The following is a 24,878-nucleotide window of genomic DNA, read 5'->3' on the forward strand; positions in this document are numbered from 1 at the left end:
CGGACCTAAACCTCAAACGGACTAAGGGCACTAAGTGTATTCCTAATATTCACAATCCGACTTTATTTACTGTTTTTTCTGAATATAAAAAGACTACTGCATAAAAAATCCAAAAATATTTTTACGCTAATCAGCAGTGTAAAATCTACAAACGGTATTTTTATTTTACTTTCTTAGCACATTTAATTGTTGTCAATTATGCAACGAACGCAGCTTAAAGCTATGAATGTATTAAATTTGATCGCTTCGATAAAATAATGCGTTCGAATATTTTTTCATCGCCTGAAATGAAGTAAAAGAAATATTATCAGAGCAAATACTAAAATTTACGTGAATATACAAAACATGTTGTAATAATTTGAATGAAAAAACTCAACTGATAATTTTCAGTAATTTGAGCTAGTTACTTAAACTTATTGATGATATTAACTAACAAACTGTAGCTTAAGTTCAGAACGTTAGCAAAAATAATGTTGCCAATGCAAATAAAAACCCGTAAAAACATGGAAAATATCGGAACTCAGTGTAGGCCTTTTTATTTCTGTATTTCAATCGCTTTGATTTTGGTAGCCCTTCGATTATTTATGGGCCATTTGCTTAGTTAGCCTTGTTAAGTTTAAGACTAGGTCAATTGGTGTCAAGTGTCTCATGATATTTATTTATTTTATTTATTGTCACGAGGCCAATAAAATAAGGTCGTACCATTAGGGGCTTACAAGTTATGAGCGTTTGATCACAATGTAATGCTACTGGTTCAAATTTATTGGTCTCGTGTAAATGATACTCTTATCCCAATCAAATTGACCGTTGGGACAGCTAGTTGAAACTTCTGTTTAAATTTTTACCCGTTGACATTACTTGACATTAGTGTGAATTGAAAGAAATGTGATCGTTTTTCAATGAAATTTTACAACACACTACTAACAACTTCCACGATGAGCCAAAAAAAATTTTTTTTTAAGCGAGGCTATTAAATTCGTCCATAATTGAATAAATTTACATAATTATATATCATCATCGTCGTCATAATTATTTCTTATATGTATTATCCGAAATCTGTGTTCTTTTCGAGATTTAAGCTTGCAACACTGGAAACCAGTCAGTCACGTCACTTCGCTAGTGTGGGTGTGTTGCGTGCGTGCGTGCGTCCATGAATTCGTGAATGCATGCTATTATTCATGTTTGTGTGTATTTCTGACGCCGCTTGTGAGTTGTCATTCCTCTAATTTTGGATTTTATCACTAAAACTCTTCAAACTGTCTTCTCCAGGTACGTAAAGTGGAATTCTCTTCAAATTTGCCTTATCTTTAAAGGCCGTGTACCGCAAATTCGGCAATTAATGTGCAAATAACCTCAGACAGGCGTTACCTGTACCGATGACTATCTTGCTAGTCTTGGGTTTGCTTAGTTCCATGTTTCACCAGTGCTCGGTTTATCGATTGCTTTATCTGTGAGTTATCTTGCGATTTCAAGAATCTCGTGTTTTTATCACGTACGGGGAAGAGCCGCGGAACTGCGGCGGGCGATGTTGTGAGGCTCGCGAGCGGTGGCAGGCAAGCAAGGCTAGTCAGTCGGCTTCTCGATGCCGGTCAGAGTGGAAGTGCTAGTGCCATCCCGTAGCTTGCAATAATGGTAGGCTAGGGTGTCTGTAGGCCTCTGTGGTGTCTGTGACCAGTGCTAAGTGGTGTTTCTGTTGCAGGCCGGTAGGATGCTAAAGTTCATACGAGGGAAGGGCCAGCAGCCCTCCGCTGAGAGACAGAAGCTCCAAAATGAACTGTTTGCCTTCCGCAAGGTATGTAACTCAATGTTTTGAATGACTGATGAAGTTATAGTGTTTTCCTTTTTTATGTGTGACCACCAGACAGTAACATAAATAGCAGATTACTCATAATTATTACAGTACCTATTACATAAATTAGAATGAACAGTCCTATTCAGTTATAATGATTTAATTGACTGATATGGCTGTGTAAATAACAAGAAAACATTGTTCATCATTCCAAAGTTTTTGCATGAATGATTTACTTGACTTTCAGACTTAGTTACTAAATTATGTGAGAATTATCAACAAAACGATTACTAAATTTGTTTGGAGCGAGATAAGTGCAAAATATTTTATTCATGTACTGTTATCATAGTATGGTATGTTACTGAATTATATAAAAAATGGGTAATTGTAGCAGACACTTTCAGTAAACACAAGATGTGTTTAATTTTAAAAATAAGTGATGACCAAATGGGCTTATGGTTTATGTTGTTTTGAGGTCCAGTATTTCATCCCCAATGAGGTTGATATTAAGTAAGAAAATAATTAATGATCTCCAGTCTTGGATGTTTAATATGTATTTAAGTCCATATGCATAAACCATAGCTTTGTGCTCATAGTATAAGCTTTATTTAGTTTAGTGCTCGGTCAATTGGTGTCCCATGTGTTAAATTACCTGACCACGCAACCAACAACTTTTTTTGGATAATTTTGGATAACTATCCTATACTTGCTGTTGCCAGTGGCTTCGCCCCCGTTTCAGTCTTTTTTTTTAATTTTATTACACATAAACCTTCTCCTGACAATAACGAACAGAACAAATAAGAATTATCTACTTTGGTGGCATTGTTCGTAAGTTATGTGCGTACATACATTTTGGCAATCCATTTTTATTTATATAGATAGATTAAAGGGGAATTCTTCAATACTATTGTCTTTCAATATAATTGGGATGTCCCAATTTTTGACAACAAATAATAAATTGAAAACCGTCATCAAGGCAGTTCTAAAGCAGGTCTACACTATAAAGCAAATTGACAGTTTGAAATGTCGCTGTCCTGCTTATAAATAGCAAAGAGTGACAAAGACAGAACTTTAATCACATGATGCACACTCGGCTTTAAACAGTTGTCATTTATCATAGAGTCCGAAATGTATAAGAGTATTTCCAATGTATTTGTACAAATTAAATTACTATGTTACAAGTAAATATAAAGGAATTAAAATATCAGATTTTAATAAAAAATATCTATTTACTATCACACCATTAAACAAACATAGGAATAATCAAAGCTAAAAGAAGAGAAATAAATAAAACTATTTGTCATGGTTCATTTAGGACCCTAAGCTGTGCTTGTATTATTGTCACATTGTAATGCCACAGATTATGTTATGTACGAGCTGAATTTTTCTAAGCAATGGTACGTGGCGGTCTCACTGTGACGTAATCCAGCGTATTTCGTAAATAAATTATAAAAAATTTAATACTAATCCAAATTAAAAATCAATGAAAATGGTATCATAAAATAAAGTCAAAGTCAAAATATCTTTATTCAATTTAGGCTATAACAAGCACTTATGAATATGCTATTCTTCCAAAAAATAAAATAAAAACTATAGGTTATTTTTTTTTTGTGCATCCCAATTGCTGCAGAAATCAAGGTGGATATTGTGTTACCAATCGCAATATAGTCAATAACTTTGCCAAAAGTATCATAAGTGTAAATGCAAAAAATATTATTGAATGATGATTAAGCCAAACTCACTGATATAAAGATTAACCTTAATATAAAAATTGTTTATTTTGTAGTATCTTATCTAGAGCCCTGTGTTGTTTGCTCTGATAAGATACGACTGTCAGTTAATTTTTACACTGTTTTACAATTGTAGCATAGATACAAATTAGGCCATGGCCATAGGAATTTTTGAGATTTTATCATATGTAAAGAAACCATATATTTTCTCTATCTTGTGGTTTCGCAATTCTACACTGGCACTGTTCCTATTATTCGCTTGTGACAATAACATTGTGCTACATTCAGGAAAATGTGACAACAATTTAGTAAGAAGTTACTCATGTAGCATCAAAAGTATACATTTTGTGACTTGATGCTTTCAAGCCACACACATACCTAGTAACATCATATCATAGTGTGAATGCCATAAAGTAAAATAGTGATTATCGCCCGGTCTGTGACTCCACCTCATATATGTACCTATGTAATTTTATGAAATATGAATAACCATTTTAGGTACACATCTTGAAGTCAATACTCCAATTTCATATATTATGTATACATGAATCAGAGACCCATTTTTTCACCTAAAAACTCAGTTTTTTTTTAAATCTTCAGTAAGTTTCTGCTTTAATTTATCTTTTTTTGTGTGACACTATGACAAAACTTGATGTCAAAATCAAACATCAATCTATCCTGCATTGACCACTAATTTTATGTCATAATTACTTGTAACAACAGAGCCTTTATGTTAAGACTTATATGTTACGATGTATGCTAAGATTTAGCATTGCAACTACAGTCAATTTTGTTTCTTAAAAAGTACTGCTGGCTTAGCTTATCTGTGAATAATAAGAGAACTTAAGGAGCAAAGTTGCTTTTCAATTAGGAATAATATGTAGTGCTCTACAAAAAATATGACATGCTCTTATTTGCCGGAACGGTCGCGCAAAGCTCTTATTGGCTGCGCCCAATTGAAACGCTTCCAATGAATAGGAATCAAGGACATGTAGTTTCTATTAAACATTATTAGTTTCTGGACACATGACCACGTCCAGCGGGGTCAATGACCTCTGCTAACGTTTTTGTTGACGCCAATTATAACATCAATCAGGTTTGAGGCGTAAGAAACATGTACTAAATAAAGTAAAAAAAAGTTGACATAAGAGGCACGTCGGAGCAAGCACACGTGCATGCCAATGCCAAGTTCAATAATTGAATTGCTAAGTTGTGAAATCAGATTGATACCTACTTTTTTTTAGATCATCTCTAAATTTTCATGCTGCTTTATGAAACTAAAATAGGTACTTAGTATATACTACTATACTAGTTTATTAAAAACAATAGAAATCTAAGCATTTTTTATTTATTTATTGAAATGTGACTTGTGACTTTTGTATTTAATAATGGTCTCCCTGAAGATGTGTTTTTTTCTTCTTTTTTTTCGAGGCTTAAGTGCACCTGTGTGATTATGCCAGCCGCATTGGAAGACTCGATTTCCACATTCATCAAACACTTCTATTGCGATGTCCAGATTATCTGGCTGCAAAGGAGTACTTGATGAACCTGTAAATTCGTACGAGGTGATGCCCTATGCAATTGCTTAATTTGCTTATGGGCTAATCCGGCACTGTATGTAGGTAACATAATGTCTCTCCTCATGTTCCTGGCGGTGCAGCTCGCATCATTTACTCTCAATCCTACCACGCAGGTGCCGGTAATTCGACTAACAGCGGTAGAGCTTTGTCACTCCATATATCTACTCTAGTAAACAGCAAGCACAAAGGGCACAGTTTCCAGATCAATAGAAAATATTATACATGTCGTTTCCTTTGATGAACTCCCGATATTTTTACGCATTTGCAACGTCTAATGTACACGAATCATTTCCAATCAAAATTGAAACCAGGTAAACCGAAAACCTACAAACAACTTATGTACTTATTAGTATAGTAGAAAGATATGATTTCAAGGTTAATCCAACTGCTTTAAGGGCAACACACACAGAGAGCGGGCGCGGGTCGTGCGCGGGCCCGCGACGGGCGTATTTGCATGGCGGTATATGGACGCCTTCACACAGAACGCGGGCGCGGGCGCGGGTCGTGCGCGGGCCCGCGCCCGTCGCCCGTCGTCACAAACAGCGCGAGCCGAGCGCAGTGTTACCAACTCTCAAAAATATTTATCCCTAAAGCTTAAGTTAAAAACCAATAAAACTCGTTTTTAATGAAAATGTTTACTTTAAATTTGAATATTTCGCAAAAAAAATACTGAATCGAAAAATCGTCTTAGTAACCCCCTAATGCTTTTAATTTAAAAGACCCTACACTATAGGGTTGGATGAGAAAAAAAACCCTTACTAAAGTAAGGATTTTTTTTTCTATGGGAGGTACCCAAAAAAAATTTTTTTTTATATTTTCATTGTACCATTTTGTTGGGATAGTTTTCATAATAAGTATATCTATGTAAAATTACAGCTTTGAAGCATTGATAGTCCCTGAGCAAAGCCGCGGACGGACAGACAGACTGACAGACAGACAGACATGGCGAAACTATAAGGGTTCCGTTTTTGCCATTTTGGCTACGGAACCCTAAAAACCGTATTCATGCGCAGTAGCTAGTTCATATAGGCGAGAATAAAATTTATTTATTTAATTTTTTTTATTAATTGGTAGGTACTACAGAAAAATCTGTTATTTTTTCCATTGACTAGTATAAGCTTATTCCTGTCTATAAAAAAAAATCAGCCACTTTTAAAAATTTCATCCATCGCCCATCATTACATAAATTGGATTTAATTAAGTAAGTAAATAAAGTTTGACCTTGGTGCGCAAGCGCGTTTGTCGTTTTCCACATATATCTCGCGGCACTGTATAATTCTGTGTCGAGTTAACAAAATGTCGTATCTATTATTGGTTCCAGAACTGTTTTAATTTGTACTCCAAAAGTCGCGCCAGATACCTAAACCATTTCTGTCGTCAAAACTTTTTTGCGGTCGCTAAGATTTAAGCAAAAGTCGTCACTTCTAGGGACTAAGTCACTAAACTGGCAACATTGATAGCCGCCGCGGGCCCGTCGCGGGTCCGACCCGCTCTCTGTGTGAATACAACGAACCGCGCGGCTCACGCGGCGGACACGACCCGACCCGCGCACGCTTTCTGTGTGTGTTGCCCTTTAATCGACGGTCTTTACTCAGAACCCATTGTTGATTTATCTATGAATACTAGTACAATAAGCAAGCAATATACGTGTCTACATCCTCGACGGGAGTGATCGGTGCAGCTATTATCAGCATATAAACCGCGATAACGATAGCATTCAATCGATACCTCGCTGTCGGTGATATCCTTAAGAGCAGGTACATGACCTCTAGCTCTGAAGTAAATATATATAACTTCGCGGCATAATGTCCGTGTAAAAACGTGTTCTTAGATGACTAAATTGGTATAAAAACGTGATCTCCAGCTTTATATAGGTACACATTTAAACATAATACGGCTAATGTTTTACGCGTGGAAAGTATAATTTTACCTTGGGTTTCGGGTAACAGAAACTTGCCCTAAAGGTCTTCTCACGAAAAGCTGCTAATTCACTACCTACCACGCATCTATGGACACCCTAGAATGGCGTTATTTACGAGTATAAGTGACACCGTGCAATGCGGGCTGAGTGCAGCTACCTTTTATGACTATAGGTGCTATGCTATAACAGCAATCATAAAAGCATTATAAATATGTTTTTCCGTTCTGTCATTCACTACCACCGCCAGGTGGAGTCACTGGTGGATGCACTTCAATGAATCCGCTAGTCTATTGAACATAGACCTTGAATGTCTCGTGGCAGAGATGTTAAGTTCATGCATTCTGGTTCTAACACGGTAGCAGCTGGAGAAGTAATTTATGGACTGTGCCGCATATGTTTTTTATTTTATTTTATTTAACTGGATGGCAAACGAGCAAGTGGGTCTCCTGATGGTAAGAGATCACCACCGCCCATAGACACCTGCAACACCAGGGGGATTGCAGATGTGTTGCCAACCTAGAGGCCTGAGATGGGATACCTCAAGTGCCAGTAATTTCACCGGCTGTGTTACTCCACGCCGAAACACAACACTGCACTGCAAGCACTGCTGCTTCACGGCAGGATTAGCGAGCAAGATGGTGGTAGCAATCCGGGCGGACCTTGCACAAGGTTCTATCACCTGCAAGATTTGATTGAGATGATCGTCGATGTTGCATTAAATATCAAAAGTGCGTCTCACTTTCCGTCCCGTTATGTCACCGGCAATAAAGTAGATATAGAAAATCTTCTATACCTACTTTATTGCCGGTGACATAACGGGACGGAATCAGCTAATCAGCTGTAGATGTTTTTGACTCTCAATTGCACCATCGCCATTACATCGCGCGACTAAGATGCTCAAACTCAAAAACATCTGCATAGTTTTTATTGCGCCTAAGTGACTGCATGTGGCTAAAATAATTTGCCTTTAAACTTTTACGAGTACTAGTTTAGGTAGGGCATAATAATGCCATCTATTTCTCATTATCTCACAATCAAGCGCAACGACAGCAAGTATCGCTAGCCGTTTAAATCAAATCAACCACGTGAGCAGATTACAAGTTTTACCGGTTACTAGTTCGAGTTATTGTGTAGTACAATGAGACCGGCTCTAGTTTACCGATAGTCCGTGTAATGCCGATTGGAGGGCCATAAAGCCGCACCCAGACTCGCCCGCGTTGTAATTTTTATCGATATCGCGACGGTATGACTGGCTTGATAGGCATCACCTTGGAATGAGTAGGATCTAAACATTCTTTTGTTCATTATGACAGTAATGTAGAGTGAAGGCAAATTAAATCGGCGCCATAAATGTAATAATCATCATCATCATCATCCCAGCCTATATACGTCCCACTGCTGGGCACAGACCTCCTCTCAGAACAAGAGGGCTTGGGCCATAGTTCCCACGCGGGCCCAGTGCGGATTGGGAACTTCACACGCACCATTGAATTGCTTCGCAGGTTTGTGCAGGTTTCCTCACGATGTTTTCCTTCACCGCAAAGCTCGTGGTAAATTTCAAATGTAATTCCGCACATGAATTTCGAAAAACTCAGAGGTGCAAGCCGGGGTTTGAACCCACGACCCTCTGCTTGAGAGGCGATAGGTCAAACCACTAGGCCACCATGGCTTAAATGTAATAATAAATGTTTGAAAAGCTTAAGTAAAGTTTGGAAGCTGTAAGCCACAAGCGTTAGTCGAGTTTTTATGAATGAAATACGTCTCAAAACCGTTGTAAAGATAAAGATAAATGTATTTATTTGTCAAAACACGAGTTACATAAAATACAGTTGGTCGGTTTGTATTTAGTAAAGAAATTCGCATAGTGACCAGTCGTTTAAAAAACATGCACATATCACTTAATTACGTTTGAGTTGCAAAGAGATTACCCCTATATTAAATTAGAAATATACATACCCAGAAACACGCATACCTCGTGCTTTTTTGCTAAAGTGTAATATATAAAGAGAGAGAGTGAGATTTATTTACACATATTCAATACACCGGGTAAATACATTGAAAAGGGAAATATTTTGAAAGAACATCGAATAGTATAAATTGAGCCCTTTTCAGTGGAACCTATTTAAAACTAAAAGCAAAACACATACACACTACACATACTTACAGCGCAATAAATAAGAGACGAAATGAATCTCGAATCATTTGATTTGCCCGCTTTGGTTGTGCTTGCCCAGAAGCAGTTGATCCATGAAATGTGAACAAGCCACGATTGCTGCCGTCACGCCACGATGCACCTTTGGGCCCTAAGTACTCGCATTAATCAACCTAGAAGTTACTTCCTTTACCTATAGCAATGACTATGACATCATATTTTTCAAATCTTTTCAGATTGCTGGGTGATCTAATCATCGCGTACTAACTGTTACAGTAATAAATTGTGTGCTCAGAAAGAAACAATAAATTATTTTATTGTTATAAATATAAAAATCATACAAAATCTAGGTCTAGTAGGTACAGTACAGGTAGGTCTAGTACAGTAAAATTATGTCAAATTTTGTGACAATAGGTGTCTTAGGGCCAGGTTGTCTGAACAATCAAGTTTTGATTCAATTTTAATTTTCATATCTACTTTTAAGCTTTCTTGATTACTTACCGATTCAAAACTCTATAAAACTCGAAAATACGAACAACAGGGGAGGTGGGGGGGGGGGTTTGCGAAATATTTCTTCATACTAAAGGGGTCATGAAAAAGGTTGAAGAACACTGCCTTAAACTATACTCGATAAAAAAATCTTAAAAAAGTTGGTAAATAATGGACTGGCTTATATTATATTTTTTAATTTATTCCTCCCTCTTTTAAAGCTGAGCGTATTTCGCACAAAGTAAATCGAAAAATAGTCAATATAACAACGGTCATTTTCAGTCTCATAAATTTGGAGGATGGAGGGTTTCCCTTGTCATCAAAGTGTTGTTTCTGCGTCCGAATGACCTGGTTTTAATAGATAAGGAGTACCTAGTTATACTTTTCTAGTGCATCAAACACTGGTATATGTTCTTTATTATATTTGTACTTACAGGTACATGTCCACAGGTCAATACGACGAATATTTAATTTATAACATCGACGTACTCCATTACAGATATATATCTTTCGGATTCAGAGTGAGACTAATAAATAATCAGTCTCGTATACAATAACGAATTACGAAAAACAAGCCAGAAAAAGCTGACCCTTGTCAATCTAATATAACCGTATTTTCCTCACTTTTCCATTCCGTGAAAAGCTTTCTTAATCTGGTGGAGTAACCATCACAATAGGCCAATCAAATGTCCCGATATCCCTTTTTATTCCCGTCCCTGAGCCCAAGGGACTGCAAGAGACCTCATTTCGACAAAATGTATCTTGTTTTATTGGGATATTCATAAAGCGATTCAAAGAAAGAAATGTTTTTCGTTTAATGTTTGCTTGTCCCAATGTTATTTGTGCGCCTAAAATATTATGTATGTCGAAGAATCAATGAAAACTTAACTGTTGTCACTATTGGTATGAAGACAATATTTAAATAAAGCCCACAAATCTTACTCAATTGTTGCCTCAGCATTTGATCTACAGGAACCTAAACTAGCCTTTTCGAATTAAATGATTCCTATTCTGGTACCTGTAGTTACCTGCAAGTCGTGTAACCCTGTGACAATACACACTGACTAAGTCAACAACATCCCATTGTACGAATGTTCTTACTGAGTTACTGACCCTATGAATCATTGGTTGCATGCGTGCCATGCTAAGCTGTTGTTACGTAGGCCGGTAGGTCTATCTGCATATCCGACGTAAAATAACTGGCAACACCGACCCCATGAATGAATTATTGCAAACAATCGCTCGCGCAAATACATGCCTAAACAATACTTTGTTCTGATTTATATGGAAGTAGAAAAGCTTTCACTGGACCCTTTAACTACTATGGAGGGAGATATAAAATGCATGAAAAATTTATGAAAAAAATAGTAAACCACAGGATTCCGTATTGAACTAAGTATGTATGCCTAATATTTTTCAAAAGCACTTACACATTCATTTAAATACATAAAGCCTATGGTTTTAGCACGTGACGGTATGTGATAACTTTATGTTAAATCAGCAGTACATTTTACTTAAAATGTGAATCACCTGTTAACAGCCAGACAATAGCATTTTAGACAGATGAGATTGACGAACGAGATTAGGACTAAAGCTCCAACTAACTCATAGATAGACGATAGCGTTCCCAAGTTAGATAATCAATGGACTAATTATTCAAATTCCTGAAGGATTAGCCTCCGTAATACCGTTATGTTAACTGGGATTACGCGTAATCCTGCCTTCAGCCGCGGAACAGTAATGAGTGAGTGGGAAATGTTATACAGAGCTCATTTCTGGAATAAAGGAGCTAATTTGAACGAGGTTTGATTCGATTTAGGCAGCCATTTCGAAGATCAAGATATTATTGCGATTTTAGCCATGGACCCAATGAGTGAAAGACGCATGAAGATTTGTTAATCTTGATTACAATAATCTAGAGTACAAATAAATTGTCGCAGGGATGATGGACGGTGTTGCTGTAAAGCCATCTATTGCGTTATGCGAAGTACCTACTTACTTCGAATAGAACTTGGAAAACTTTATTATTTAATACTTTCTAGCTAAACTTCTGATTGTATTTCTTTCTTTCTCCAATGTTGTATCTGGCTGCTTCTTGTGTAAGCTAATTTCGTTTGTCATTTTCGGGCGTGAAAATCGCTATGACCCGCTAGACAGCCTGTCCCAGTTAGGCCGCACCTTGCAAATACTGGCCTAGGAACAAGGGCGGCGTCCAGTCTAATTTTGTTACTTACTCAATGGCTACAGTGTTGTCACTAGTGTAATGTCTAGGCAGGTCTAATGTCGTGTGATTTTAGTAGCGTTGTTTTACTCAAAAAATCGCTAAAACACATTCAACTTTGTCAACTAACCTAACCTAACTTGATATTTTCGTGCTAACTATTCGCTTGTTTTTGGGATACTGTCACAGTTTGAACCTTAGAGTGAATCTAACACCCCTTCCAGGAAATTTTTGTATGCGACCTTTACCGTTTCGAGGGCAAACAGGTAGTCAGTGTTTTAAAAGAATTTGAGAGCCGTCTGTTCTGTCTCTACATATACACTATTTATTTACGATTTAGTAACCTCCATTAATTTAGGTATCTCTATATATATCGTGAGCGATATTTTAAATGTGTTCACTACTCGTAAATTGAGTTTCTAATTTATTTTTGCGCATATATTTAACAACAATGAAATCATAGGTATTTTATGTAGGTTCCAGCATTGGGCGCAGACATCCTGGATGATTTAATAATAATAATAATATTTATTGCAGATTAAATCCATTAATATTACGATGTTTTTTTTTATTTTCATCTCAAAGCTTTTGTAGAGGTTTTAACGATCTTCATGTTTATTGTAGCACACTTCATAAAAAATAAAGGGGACACCTTTCGAAGTAGAGACTAAATTTTGAAAATCGAAAGGTCGACTGCCACAGCTTATTTACTAACATTCTGTATACTAGTCTTTAACAATGATGTACCGACAAGACCACATTCCACGTACCGGCTCGCTCATCACCGGTCTTTTTATACACAGACTGATCTAATGTTACGAAACAGTGCTCGAGTACAAACACATAGTAAAATGTAGTAAATAAACCTAATAACTGTTATGCTTACCTATGCCTGTAGTTCCAAATAGGATTGTCAGTGTTATAAGCATGTATCAGATAGCAGAGCAATAATGACAGGTGGTGGTTGAATGAAGCTAACTAAGAGCTACACTATAAATGATTTCCGAAAAAATATATTTATATTGTGATTGAAGTTACGTTTCATCAAGGCTATCATTCGTTATGCTTGTTATAAAGACGTTAACGTAACGAGATCGACAGCACTTGTTGATAGATGAAGCAATCATTTAAAAGCCACAGCTATTTTAAAGATAATGCTATGGAATGCTATTTTGATTGCCATTGTAGGCACGGCCACGCACACTCGTGCAGTCCTACACACGGAAGACTTGATACTGACCAGACATCAGCAGTTGATTATACCTTTCGGCATTTTAATTCAACGATATAAAATTTTAACTAACATGTGGTCGGTAGGAATGCATATAAATTATTTTAAGGAGAAACTTGAGACTATTTTAAATGATCGCAAAGCAAGAATAAATACAAATGGACTGTACTGTTCGACACCATGCAAAAACAGGTTCTAAGTATGCTTTTTACTAAAAGCTAGTTCACTTTAACCTATTATGTAGAATGTTTGAGACAAATGTTGCTAGTCCAATTTACCCCACTTGATATTGACCACGTTATCGGATTAATATTGCATGCTTGCACTGTTAAAAAATAATCACGAACTTGTTTAACTACCGTCATCTGCATTGTAAGAACCGGTTCGGACAATATAAAGATGCAGTAATCTTTATGATTTACTTTGCAGGAAAACTAATTTTTGTTCGAGGGTTTTTTGTATAATTTTTTACTAGACGGGTATCTTCAAATTCTTCCAGAATATTTCAGGAGGTTTTTGGATTATTTTGACTGAACGCCCCTGTAATTCATTCATCGAAATGTTTGACTCGAAGTATAGTCACGTCTTTGACGACGTACACTTTGAACATCGATCAATGTATAGAAACATTTCTTAACCACAATTAAAATCGAAAAATATTTACAGAGGTGTTTCATCGAACTAACCTAACCACCTGCTGAAATATTCCGCAAGAATTTGAATATACCTTATATATTTGTCAATTTAGAAGGAAGTGGGCTAGGTTTGTTTGTGACCCCAAACAAACGGTTTCATAAGGAAAGCTGAACGGATTCTTTCCTAGGTCTGACACAATTGTCTTCACACACCAATCCACATACACCAATATTTTTATATGTCATCCAATTTGTCTGTATGACGAGTGCGTCAAACAAGGCGCGATAGCGATACTCGTTACCGGGGGCACACATCTTAACCTCCATTAGGAGACTCGTCATTGCCAGAATGGGGCGCCTCCCACGGTTTCCTACTTTGTACCATTTAGCTTAGGTTTTAGACTAGAACTTTATGTTCCTAGCCAGCATTTCTTAGTATTACACAGTTTTGTACCTATTGCATGTTTTTAAATCAAATTGCCACCAACTATTGGATAGGTATTCGTATGTATTGTATCTACCTAAAAGGTATCATTTAATTTAATTTTGTGAACCCCGCGACTTGTTACTTGGATAAGTAAGCATATTTGGATATATTGATATATTTGCACTGATTTAAATTTCCGCAACTCTTCTAAGTCATCAGACGATAAGAGTCGGATTAGCGGGTCATTCACACTCAAGTCAAACTTCGCATCCCAGCCCAAGACTCGTTCGCTGCCTGCCTTATCTCGCTAAACACCAATATTTGCTGTCACTTTTGTAGAATTAAATTATTATTTGAATAACAGGGGGCACTTTGAGGCCTTCTATAATTCACTATGGCATTGTTCATGTTTTTGGTATTCTTGATACCGGAATTAACTGTAATGAAATGAATGATGGTTGTTTGTTTCTAAAGTTTCACGATTTCGATGGGTTGTTTCAAACTGGGGTAAAGCAGCGTTTCCACCAATAATGTGCGAGGATGTGTTGCGAGGGATGTGTTTTTCATTAACCAATAGAAATTCCTCATTTACACATCCTCGCACAGCACATCTCTGGTGGAAACAGGGAAGCGGAGCGAGGCGGGTTCAATTAAGCGTTTCTATTGGTTAATGAAAAACATATTCCTCGCAACACATCCTCGCATATCTCTGGTGGAAACGCTGCTGAAGTCTAAAAGCTTGGTTCGTTAAATATTCATTGAATTGTTATTAATTTTGTTATGTTTATTTAAAAAAATATATATTTCTTAGTTGTATAGGTATCGTCACGATATTGGTATTTTAGTCTAAGCAATTATGAAATATTAAAGTGTGTCGTAATGTTTCCATGTTAGTTAACCTCATGCTTTACGAATACATGTTAGTATGCAGATAGGGAAGATTTATTTTATTAGCCACCGATAGCGGGAGTAATAAATCAAAAAGTCATTCCGAATTCCTCTCATTCCCATTTATCAATTTGTACCTCTACTTTGCAAAGCTACCCCGGTTGTGCTAATACAACCAATTTATGAAAAGTCACGATTGCATCTCGTTTCTCGTGATGCCGAATTAATTTCGAATGTTGTATAATACGCAAAATCAATCTTTGTTATGGATGTTTTTAATGAGAAGAATATAAACTTGCCTACTCTCTTGTATCTAGAATATCATTCCACGCCATCAATCGATTGATATGAAGACGAAGGTACACTCGACTAACATTCTAAAGAATATACGAAGATATCACAATAACAGCCTTTAGAAACGACTCCGTTTCTTTTTGCTCGTCTATGCTCTGCGTTTTTTCTCCAATGATTAATAGAGAAGCCAGTACATGTAGTCAGTGGATAGGCAACTCCTTTGTGATAGTACAATCACCTTTTGAAGGTCGTGTGTGGAAAATCGTAGTTTTTATACTACGAATGCGAGTTTAAATTGTGAATAGATACTCTATTGTTGTTTTAGGTATTTCATCGAATCGTTGGTATTGGCACCGACTTAGTGGCTGTCTTTCGCATAGGTGCGATTGTACTTGCCGTCATGTATGAAGTCAACGAAATTTTAAAATAGTAATAGTGCTTATAAAACAGTCTCCATCTAAACTGACCATTTCTGAACCTCATTGCAACGTGACATAAAGATCACGAATGGTCAGTTAAGATCAAGACTGTAAAGTGTCAATACGACAGTACGATAAATGTCAATGAACCGCTACAGAATAGTTTTCTATCAGAACATTTTTGTCCAAATATACTGCTATTTGTCGGACAAGTTTGAATTAGGTACCTACCTATTTATTAATTAAGTACACTGAAATCATTGAATTATATTAAGTAGTTTCGAAGGATCTAAAGCCGAATGGCAAAGTCAAAGTAATTACTACTAATGTAACTAACACGTGCCGAAAAATGTCGAAATGAAAAGGCTTCACATGCAACTTCGCTGCTCGTAGAGTGTTAGGTGGGTGTATGTGTCTTCTGTTTTTCTCGGCTCATTCTTCTTGCCTTTGCCGGCGTCCCCTGTCGTTTTGCAATGGGTCCCTGCCTTTTCCCAAATGTTTCATTTGCCAAACTGTATCATTTACCAACTCAGGATTTTCTCTGAAACTATATTTTTTTCGGAACTTTCATAAAACAAACCTAACCTAACCTACTGTGTTCTATAAAAGTATAAGAAAATACACTGAGAGAAAAAAAATGGTTTCGGAGAAAATTGAGAGGTGGGAAATGAAGCAGTTGGCAAATAATCGTATTGTTGTATAAGCTGTTGGTTCTCCTTTAATAAATAAATAAATGAAACATTTGACAAACAATAATCCTGCGAAAAGGCAGAACCCGTTTGCAACACAGGTTGCACAAGCGGAAGCCGTAACAGTATGCGATATCAGAACGCATGGTTTAGAAGCCCTATTCAACACGTTCGTCGCACTATTGATTGTATTGTAACCCTACAACTGGTAACACCGGGTCTGCTGATGCAGTTTCTAATTAATACGCCAGTTCAGTACCTATCATTTGAAATCGCTATTACGATTTACGAAATTTTCATTTACTAATTTCAAATATCATCAAATATGTAACTTCGTACCAATTATCTACTTATATTCAATTCGTGCTGGTTTACTTTAACGCGATACTTCGCGCTTGCGCTTGCATGCTTCAAGAGTCATAAAAAGCAGCCTTTTTATTCGTGGGAAAGTAAAAGCACTTACTAAGTTTATTTAGCGTAATAAGAGAGTATAAGTGAATAATATTTTTACAGCCTATATTGTCTGTACCATCAGCCAAATAAATGGTCTATCAATTTTTAAACAAGTTCCTGTCAAATAAATATGTCGCTATAGTCGAACTTTCAAGTTGACAGACACGTCTATTAGCATTATTGTTTTATGACACGCAAACGATTATGAACTTTAGGGTGGTAGACCACATATATGGCTGATGGTACAATATGATCGAGCAAAACACTTCTTAAAGTCGTAACTGGAGTCAAAAATTGCTTAATAAAACACAAGTTAAACACTCGGTCGCGATTCCAGCCTCGCGAATATTTCTAGTGTGTCCTCATCCTACATGATGTTTCCCCTTTATTAAGATTAATTCTTCGGTTTTACGATTGTTTTACGATTCCCACAACGTTAGCTATTACGAACGAGCTCGTAATGCGTTGAGCTGATGAATGGCACCACCCATGGTTACCTCGCTTTACCGCAACATTAACTTTCACATTACGTATTATTTATAGTGATTTGTTTTTGGAGAAGAACATAATAGTTTTGTTCTCTTGGTAAAATAACCATTAGTTTTAATTTTCACATTTTCAAATAAAGGTCACTAAAAGTTACACTGTACGGTATAATATGTACAGACCTTTACACGTACAATTGCGGTTGTAAAATTTGAGCACATGTTTGTAGAGAAACGCATCTGGCCCACGAGAAATGATAGACGTTACACAATAATGTACCTAGCAAATTCCTCTGATTTTATGCCTAAAGCATTTATTTAGGTACATGCTGTATAAACGCAAACGCGTATAACATAGATTTTTGTAAAACATTGTATTTTGTTGTCACATGCTGCAAATTATTTAATAAATTATTTATGTAGATACAGATCAATTCACAAGAGTTGGCACGAATGGATTGAACGAAAGTAATGTCACTTAGCCTTAGCCATTTATGTAGGTAAATGACTGATGCATGACATTTTCATATTTGTGTGAAGTGTATTCAACAACTACTCATTCAATCCATTCGTGCCAGCTCTCGTGAATCGACCTATACGGCAACAAATTATACGCATAATAAGAAATACAAAAGCGTATAAAATAATTTAGAAAAGTTATCATTTAAGACTTAAATTAAAATAAAGTTAATATTTTATAAAATGTTGCTATGTTGTAAATAAGCTATAGCTATGTCACCCAGACCACTAAAATTACGAATCAATTATCACCGCATTCAAAACATACATACATTACAGTACATTTGTTACATAGACTTAAAATCAAAAACCATACCTTTTTGTATTGCCTTCCTAGTGAGCCTTGCTATTTCTAGTCATCTCAACAAGTAAGTGATATTTGATCACAATCAAGTATGAGTCCTAACTCCCAAGAATCGACACTCCACTTGAAGGCGTTATAAATCAGATAACTTCCTAATCTGATGCATTAGCCCGCATTACTGAGAAACATGTATTGCATCCTGTACCTGTTTTATTATGAATCACTTTACTCAAAACTAAAAAGTACTTTGTGTTTACATTGACGTGTCCCCGTGTATCAGTGGATAGCGTTATCACGTTATCGGTCTCTAAACACAAACCTCGATACCTCCGCGCCCTTCTGATTCGTGTACGATCGATGGAACTATTAAATACTCAAAACGAAGGATTGGGCTCCATTGTCACTGGCAAACATATTCATTTTTTACAATTTTATATCTAACTATCATGGTATAAATTTACAAATCTGTTTTCGACAATTACCTGGTATCCGATTGAGCTAAATATTGATATAATTATGTAAATCCGGTGAGTTGTGAAATTCGGGTAGTCCAGCTACGATCGTCTTCGCAGGACATAACTCTTCAACGGTTAATAGCATTGACTTGAAACTTGATACGGATATATAGTTTGCATGACAATGCAAGTACAGTCAGTAGACATACAAATAAATACAAGAATGTACTTTACTCTGGAGGAGAAAGGAGGAAGATAACGTAAAGTAACTACAGCTAATTTCAGCTGGTTAACCAAATTTCGATGTGCTATGGTTGCAAGTCCGTAGTTTACCCGAATGAAAAACTTACAGAAGTAGTCCAAATTGACCTCATCATATCTAGATAATATTGTGTTTCGTAAAACATAACACAGCTTGCCACTAATTTAACGGCAAACAGACTACGACAAGGTCTTTTAATCTTAAAAGGATAGAAAGATGACAATCTTCGACAGCAAATACAAATGCAGTCATATACTATATTGGTTACGTTTCTTGTTACCCCACTATGTTTATTTCCTCGGTCAATATTTGTATGTCGCCATCTTGATATGACCATGGATCCCCTTGGGGTTTACACTGGTTCTGCCAACGTTAGATCGCACTTTATTGTCATGTACGTAAGAGTTATAAAACTACAATGAGTCATTGAGAAACCAGACTAAAGGCTGGGATCAAACAGAACTATAAAACTGGACACACGTGCTTTGCTTTTTCTTTGCAAACATTAGGTGCAGTTGACCACAACGTTTACCTTATTTATAGGGACTCCATTCCATTATGCTCAGCTCCGGATCTTAAGAGGGGGCAAACCGGGGCACTTGCCCCGGGCGGCAGTTTCATGGGGGCGCCAAATCCTTGAGACAAGAAATGACGAAGAAAAGGAAAAATGCTACTCATTGGCAGTTTTAACAGTTTTTCTCAAACACTGAAGGAGGGGGGCGCCACCATCAAGGTTTTGCCCCGATTCGAAAAAACCGTAGATCCGGGGCTGATTATGCTTACTGATGTAAAAAAAAAAATAGATAATTTTAGTCTCCACTCAACTTCAATTTTCCCTCTTTTTACAAAACATCCATATAAACATAAAAACTTACCTACCAAGGATCTAAACAACTTACTGACTTGGTAAATTTTATTCGTGGCACGTAGTTTCAAAGAACTTCTAAAGGGTTATTTGCATTATTGTGTTACTAAGGATGCCAGGTGTATTGTATTCCGCTCCCGTCTGCGCTCGTTATCTCTACGCCACTCAGAATTAACGTCCCACAATTAATTAAGTTGGGCACATTAAGAGCCTAATCTTAGAGCAATTACGATACGATTAAACGATGTAAAAAGTGGAGCGGAATAAAAAGAAGAATATTGTGACGATAAATATTTAAGGTGGGCTCGCTCCCATACAGTGTGTCTAATGTTGTATGAGTACGGAACCCTTCGTACGAGAGTCCGACTTGCACTTGGTCGTTTTTTTTTACTTTGCCCGTGTGAAGCCGGGGCGGGTCGCTAGTTATTGAATAATGGTAAAGCGCTTCTTACCGCCGCCTGTTTACTTTAGTAAACGTGCCTGGTAATCACTAACTAGCTGATGCACTTAGTCTCAGGTGCATGCGTGTACGTTGCGCCGGCGATTAGTCGCACTTCTCTCGAAGTTATCAACTCGCCAGTGTTTTGGATTTGGACGTTCTGGATGGCACGGCGATGACGTCAGAACTGTTACCGTCTGCCCGGCTTCCTGTATTCCTTATTATCTGTGTAGGTTTATTTGTACTGAGTGGGTGTTTTTGTTTGAAACACTGCGAAAACATTGTAGGTGTGCTGATGGAAGTGGTGTTTCCCGTTTATATCACATTCTGCTGTCAAATTGTTTTACTGGTATTCCACAATTTATGTTATGTACCTATGATCGTAGATAGAATAGATAAAATAACAAAATCGTAATCTAAAACCTGCTACAAATAACGTTCCCAACCTCGTATTGCTATATTATAATGCGAAAGTGTGTGTGTTTGTATGTTTGTCCTTCTTTCACATCGAAACGGAGCGACGGATCGACGTGATTTTTGGCATAGAGATAGTTTATGGGTCAGAGAGTGTCATAGGCTATCTTTTATCCCGGATAAATGCACAGTTCTCGAGGGAACAGCGCGCGATAACCGAATTTTACGCTTGCGAAGCCGCGAGCACAAGCTAGTCAAAATCATATATTTTTTTTACTTGTAGCGTGGTCTTTCAATTCCAAATTTTTACTTTTACGGTCATCCCGTAAAACCTAAATTGAAAATACAAACTGAAATATAGATGCACAGAAAAAACAGAAAAATAAGACCATCACTGGGAATCGAACCCAGGTCCTCGGTAATCCGTACCGCGTGCTATACCGCTACACCACTGATGGTCAATCAGAGAGTTCAGAATCAGAGAGTTGTAATGAATGATGTAAAAGAAAAGTTTGTTTACAGTCCGTTACGGTGTTTGACGCCGAGAACACGTCGTGCTCTATTTCCTATCAATTGCATAATTTAGTTGCACATGCACACGGCATCGATTTTTACTTTCAGTCAACTGTTGACTTGACATAGTGTTCGACTGTTGATTGCCTAAAACTATTTACTAAGTAAAATTGCACCCCGAAACTGAAAAGAAATTGAGCTTTAGGTTTAAGGTTTAGTTTAAAGGTTTAGTTGTAATCAATTTTACTAACATTTTGAGAACAACTTGCACACATATTTGTGGAAAACTCTGTTTCCCTATTTTCATAATACGTTCTATAAACTTGCAACATTACACTATATAACTTTGTTCATATCTGTCTCATACAAGTTTCTCTACTAACTTCATGCAACATTCACAATAAAGTTCTGCTCGTGTACTTATCGTGACCTCAAAATAGAACGGTTCTATGTAACATTTTCGGCTAGCTGCAACTCGAGTCTTAAAGAGAGCTTGCACTTAGTGGATGTAGCGTGAACTTCAATGCAGTTATAACCTTTTCATTCAAGAACTGAGATCACAGCATGTAGGTCCATGCTAACGGTACCCGCCTCCTTGCGGCAGACTCACGACGTCGCAGCGCGAAGTCGCCGTTGCATTGTGCTCGTGGCCTAATAAGGAGCGTGTTACAAGTCACAAATGCTGGCTAGATGAAGATTACTGGGCCAAATTCTACGATGTGGCTTCACGCTTTGTTGAAACAAAGAAACGTATTAAAAGTTTAGCCGGAATCGGAAGAATATAAAATGTGCATAAAATAGCATAAATTCAATATACCTTACTTTTTTTTAAAGTTCACCAGTTTTTTTGGTAGTACATTATTATTGCATTGTCATCAGACTACACTACACACTGAGATATCTACCAAATTTCTAGTCAATCGGATCGATAACAGTTTGTATAAATCAAGTTGCAAGATTTATTTGCATAATACATACCAAGTGCGTCTAATAAAAGCTACGAAATAAAAGGATGTCTGAAATAACAAAAAAGGATTCCGTTAAATTTTTTTTTTTAAATTTTAAAATTTTTACTCAACACACAATAACATACACATAGGTAGGTACCGATTTATAAACAACTGTTAATATTTTCTAATATGGACGGACCCGAGGAAATATAAATGAATCAATGTAGTCTTTATAACTGTAATAATTAAAAAAAAACATCGTGCGGCTAGTTAGTCCTAAAATAATCCAAAAGAGCCCATTGTATTCAAATAATAATCCTCCAAATCTCTTTCTCGCACAATATCTCGAGAAAAGCTGAATAGCCAGCGGGCGGAAGCGGCTGCCAAAGGAAGCATAAGTCAGGCTTTATGACAACAGCCTGACGTAATCCCAACGGCACGAGACCATCGGGCACGCACCTCTGATGTGACACTTTTTTATCCGTATATATACAGTTTTCTCTCACTCGAGCGTGAAGGACGCGTTAGGGTAAGCAGTCCGTAGAACTATATATCCAAGAAACATAGTACAAGCGCGTTACCGTCTTTTAGGAAAGGGATAAAAGGGAAGGGCCATTTGGTCCTCTGGCTGGCACTATTTGACCGAAATAAGAAAATGACCGATACCAGAGGTCCTACTGGTGTACGTTGACATCATATAATCCGTGGATACCAATGATATCATATACCACGGACCACTCCGGTTGCACTAGACCAGGGATGGCTAACTTGATTAGACCCAAGATCTACACTGTTTACTAACGGAACCCTGTGCGATCTACCAATTACATACTTCTTGAAATCTTAAATGAAACAGCGTAGTTCAGTATTTATATTTTTTGCCTTGCCACGATCGCGATCGACCGGTTGGCCACCCCTGCACTAGGCTACTGTACTACTACCAAAGAATAAGTAATATGCTACTACGATACCACTCTATTATTGGATATTGATTGTTACATGAAAACTAATTTCTTAGTAATCAAGAAAATCTCGCAATTTACGTCCACGAAGGTGTTGTAGGGCTATTAATAAAATTGTTTAGAACTAACTACAAACTCGTCAACTAAGCATTTCGGCAGACAATCAAGCATTGACTATAAAAAAACTTTCAAACTCTTAAAAAGATATTTTAAAGTATTCACCGCCTTGTTAGTGCACTTCCCACTATGTACAATGTTAAAAGTTTTAGTTCTGGGTTATACTTTTACTAAAAGCCGTAGCGTAAAAACTTTAACCAAGAAAACGCAGAATTAGCTCCAGGCATCGGAAACATCAAACACAGAGTACTCTCTCGAGTCAATATTTGCGTGAAGAAAGTAAACATTTCTGCTACGATAACTGGTTAAAGTAAAGTTAGGTTTGTGAAAATGGTAGGAAGTATTTGTGAGAGACATAGACATATAACGAAATACTTTCCCAAAGTGACATCATTGATACGATACTATACCAGTTCTATATTTCTTATCGGAACATACATACTCTATTTAATACCTAGATCATGAACGTTAACATTATTTTTACTTAATAACTGCTTGTTAGAGCTTCTTAAAATGGGCTCAAGTAGGTGTCCTATATAGTAAAGTAAAGAGCAATGGAAATGGGTCAGATTTCTGACAGCATTTACATAATATCTTATAGCTACATTCGATGTATTTCAAATAAGTTTAATCCAGTCGTTTCCATTTTTCAGTTCCTAATTGTGTTATATATATAGTAGTGACTCAGTTTATTAAATGAAAGCAAGTTTAAAGGCATGCGTCAAAAATTGCCCTCTCTAAAACCACTAAGTAGTTTACCTGCAATACTAATACGATTCTCCTCGTTGACTCACACGAGATTTCTTCTATAACCTTGTTGACAAAACTTCACAGGGAACCGTCATCGTTACGGATATAAAACATTGGTTTAGCTACGTAGACGTAAAATATTTGTATAAAGACGCAGTCGACCACAAACGTGGCCCTCAAATTGTGGAACCTATTCAAAGTAAATGTTCTAATGGCTCCTTAGACAGTCACTATTACGTTTATGAAGAGTTACCTAGGTGGGTTACGATGGAAATGGTTCGACTTGAATGTTTTTACAATCTTTTTTAATCTCGCCAAGGTAAAGTACTGTCAGTATGTACCTTCGTGTAAAATTACTTGCCGCGAATATCAATGGCTCTGAGTCACACATGCCTCCGCAATCATCGGCGTGCTTCGACCGCTATTTGCGCTCGTTATGGGTAAAGCAAGAAACAGAGACAGACGACAAATACAACCCTTAGTGTTTACAGCACGGCTGCCTTGACAATAATTAATTTTAGTAGAGAAAAACTTGTATTTTTTGCCGTTAATTTCGGCAGACGGTTCAGATCATTGATAGAAACCTGATAATTTAATTATCTTTTTGACCAAGTAGAAGAATAAATGAATTGAACTTTCACTACATGCCCTCGTTTTCTCGCTTCATATTCTGGGGTTCATGCCTTTCTTATCATCAATGCCTATGGCCTGTCAGGAACGGACACATTAAGTTTTGAAGACGTTTTAAGAACGCTAATGTTTAACATTGGACAGCATACCGTCGATAAATATGAAATGTGAATTGACGAGATATATAAACAGGCAAGATGTGAGGTTGATTGATTCGGGTGTGTTATATTTGCCGATCGGATTGACAAGGTCTTAGTATATGCTATATACTTGTGTCATTGTTGAATTAGCTATA

The 24,878-nt window shown here is 36.9% G+C and overlaps 1 protein-coding gene across 1 annotated transcript in view; it reads left to right on the plus strand.

Annotated features, from left to right (window-relative positions):
• Positions 1-1,524: 1,524 nt before the first annotated feature.
• Positions 1,525-24,878, plus strand: part of l(2)gl (LLGL domain-containing protein l(2)gl) — a 132,131-nt gene continuing 108,777 nt past the window's right edge. The window contains 2 exon segments of the mRNA XM_074088964.1: positions 1,525-1,632; positions 1,700-1,792. Of these exon segments, the coding sequence (XP_073945065.1) occupies positions 1,630-1,632; positions 1,700-1,792 (96 nt within the window). The 5' untranslated portion in view covers positions 1,525-1,629.

Source organism: Choristoneura fumiferana, chromosome 6, assembly GCF_025370935.1.
Source record: "Choristoneura fumiferana chromosome 6, NRCan_CFum_1, whole genome shotgun sequence".
Taxonomy (NCBI): Eukaryota; Metazoa; Arthropoda; class Insecta; order Lepidoptera; family Tortricidae; genus Choristoneura; species Choristoneura fumiferana.